The sequence below is a fragment of the Anolis carolinensis genome, unplaced genomic scaffold (assembly GCF_035594765.1).
Source record: "Anolis carolinensis isolate JA03-04 unplaced genomic scaffold, rAnoCar3.1.pri scaffold_8, whole genome shotgun sequence".
Taxonomy (NCBI): domain Eukaryota; kingdom Metazoa; phylum Chordata; class Lepidosauria; order Squamata; family Dactyloidae; genus Anolis; species Anolis carolinensis.
Genome location: NW_026943819.1, coordinates 6,291,697 through 6,293,702, shown reverse-complemented (window position 1 = coordinate 6,293,702; position 2,006 = coordinate 6,291,697). Strand labels below are relative to the sequence as shown.

Sequence of the window (2,006 nt, the reverse complement as noted above, 5' to 3'; positions counted from 1 at the left end):
GGCCACCATGGCCACAAGGAAGTTGGTCCATGGCATGCTCTGAGTGGCATCCCTTGGGTGGAAAGTGGTGCCCATGGCGAGAGAGTCCAACCAAAGAGTCTTAGGAGTTGGTTGCAGAGCCTGAGTTGACCTTCTCCTGCTTTGGGGAAGCTTACAAGAAGAACAAGGAGAAGACAATGACAAGAGTGTCCCACCCAAGGCTTGCCCATCCCACTTGCCCAGAAATATAATACCGTATATACTCGAGTATAAGCCGACCCAAATATAAGACGAGGCACCTAGTTTTACCACAAAAAAACTGGGAAAACATTGACTCCAGTATAAGCCGAGGGTGGTAAATTTCAGAAATAAAAATAGATACCAATAAAATTACATTAATTGAGGCATCAGTAGGTTAAATGCTTTTGAATATTTACATAAAGCTCAAATTTAAGATAAGACTGTCCAACTTTGATCAAATCATTATTCTCATCTTCTTCAATGTAAATGTGCTTATGTATCCTTTTAATAATAATAGAGTAAAATAATACATGTAATAATAATAATAAAAACTTTATTTATATTCTGCCCTATCTTCCTGGAGGGACTCAGGGCAGATTCCAAACATGTTGTCAAAGGCTTTCACGGCCTCTTGTATGCTGGAGAAAAGTGTGAACGTTGCAATTAATCACCTTGATTAGCAATGAATGGCTTTGCAGCTTCAAAACCTGGCTGATTCCTGCCTGGGGGAAATCCTTTGTTAGGAGGTGTTAGTTGGCCCAGATTGTTTCATGCGAGTAATGCACAGATATCTATGTACTGCATATACAAAAGAAACAATTCCTCTAGAGAAATACCACTGAGTTATAATGCCTTCAACTCTTCACAGAACCTACTTAGAAGTAAATCTCATTGAGCTATAAAATAAAAAAATTAAGTGAACTGATTGTTTCATGTCTGGATTTCCCCTGTTTTCAGAGTGTTGGGCTTTATTTACTGTCCTGATTTACCTCCTATCAAACGATTCCCCCCCCCCCAGGCAGGAATCAGCCAGGCTTTGAAGCTTCAAGGCTATTCATTGCTAAGCAAGGTGACCAATTGCAACGTTGACACTTTCCTCCAGCAGACAAGAGATCTTTCTCCCACCTTCAACATCATTCCACAGATACATAAACCCCACTTGCCTAGTTTCACACAGACCTCACAACCTCAGAGGATGCCTGCCACAGGTGTGGGTGAAACGTCAGGGGAGAATGCTTCTGGAACATGGCCAGAAAAACAGCAACCCAAAAAAGGCAAACATTCAATGCCCGAACACAACAATACACTCATAATAACAAATAATTGATAACCTAACATATAAAACAAATCATGACTTAAACAACTAAAATTAAATAAAGCACACAAGCTGTTATAAGAGACATAAAACAAAACATCCAACAGAAGTGTCAATTTCCCAGTTTCTTGGGTGCAAATAGATTGACCATTGCTTAAGATGTCTATTGTGCTAGTGGGGGGAAAAGAAGATAAAAAGAACTTGGAAAGTAGAGAGAAACCAATTGGAGGAGAAGCATAAAGCAGCTTGCAAAGTTTGGAGCTGAGTCTTGAGAACTACTAGTACAGAAGCATCTGCAATTGTGTGAAGACAGAAAAGCAAACCTTACATACTTCTTTCCAAAGTTGCAGCCCCCTCCTCTCTCCTGGGACCCCCTGACTCCAGCAATTGCCCACCTTCACAAAAGCCAGAGGGAACAACTGACCACCAAAGAGGAGAAGCAGGACTGGTCCCAGAGTTGCAAGGACATCCCCTGCCCAGCAGACCACGCCCCACTTGCCAGGGCGGCCAATCAGCGCCCAGAGCCCACCCCTCCTCTGGGGTGCCCCCCTCCCACTCCTAACCCCCCTCCCCTGCATCCCAGATGTCACTCACGTCTCCAACCAGCCAATGGAAAAGGGAGGCAGGGGTTTCCAAGGCAACACCAACAACTCCCTCCACTCTGGGTAGTCTCTGGGCAAGAAACTCGCCT

The 2,006-nt window shown here is 43.6% G+C and overlaps 1 protein-coding gene across 1 annotated transcript in view; it reads right to left on the bottom strand.

Annotated features, from left to right (window-relative positions):
• Positions 1 to 1,804, bottom strand: part of sfrp1 (secreted frizzled related protein 1) — a 36,726-nt gene extending 34,922 nt beyond the window's left edge. Inside the window, exons 1-2 of the mRNA XM_062960809.1 lie at positions 1,648 to 1,804; positions 1 to 150 (exon numbers count right to left, since the gene is read on the bottom strand). The exon at positions 1 to 150 is cut by the window's left edge and continues 487 nt beyond it. Of these exons, the coding sequence (XP_062816879.1) occupies positions 1 to 75 (75 nt within the window). The 5' untranslated portion in view covers positions 76 to 150; positions 1,648 to 1,804. The remainder of the gene's footprint in view (positions 151 to 1,647) is intronic.
• Positions 1,805 to 2,006: the final 202 nt, after the last annotated feature.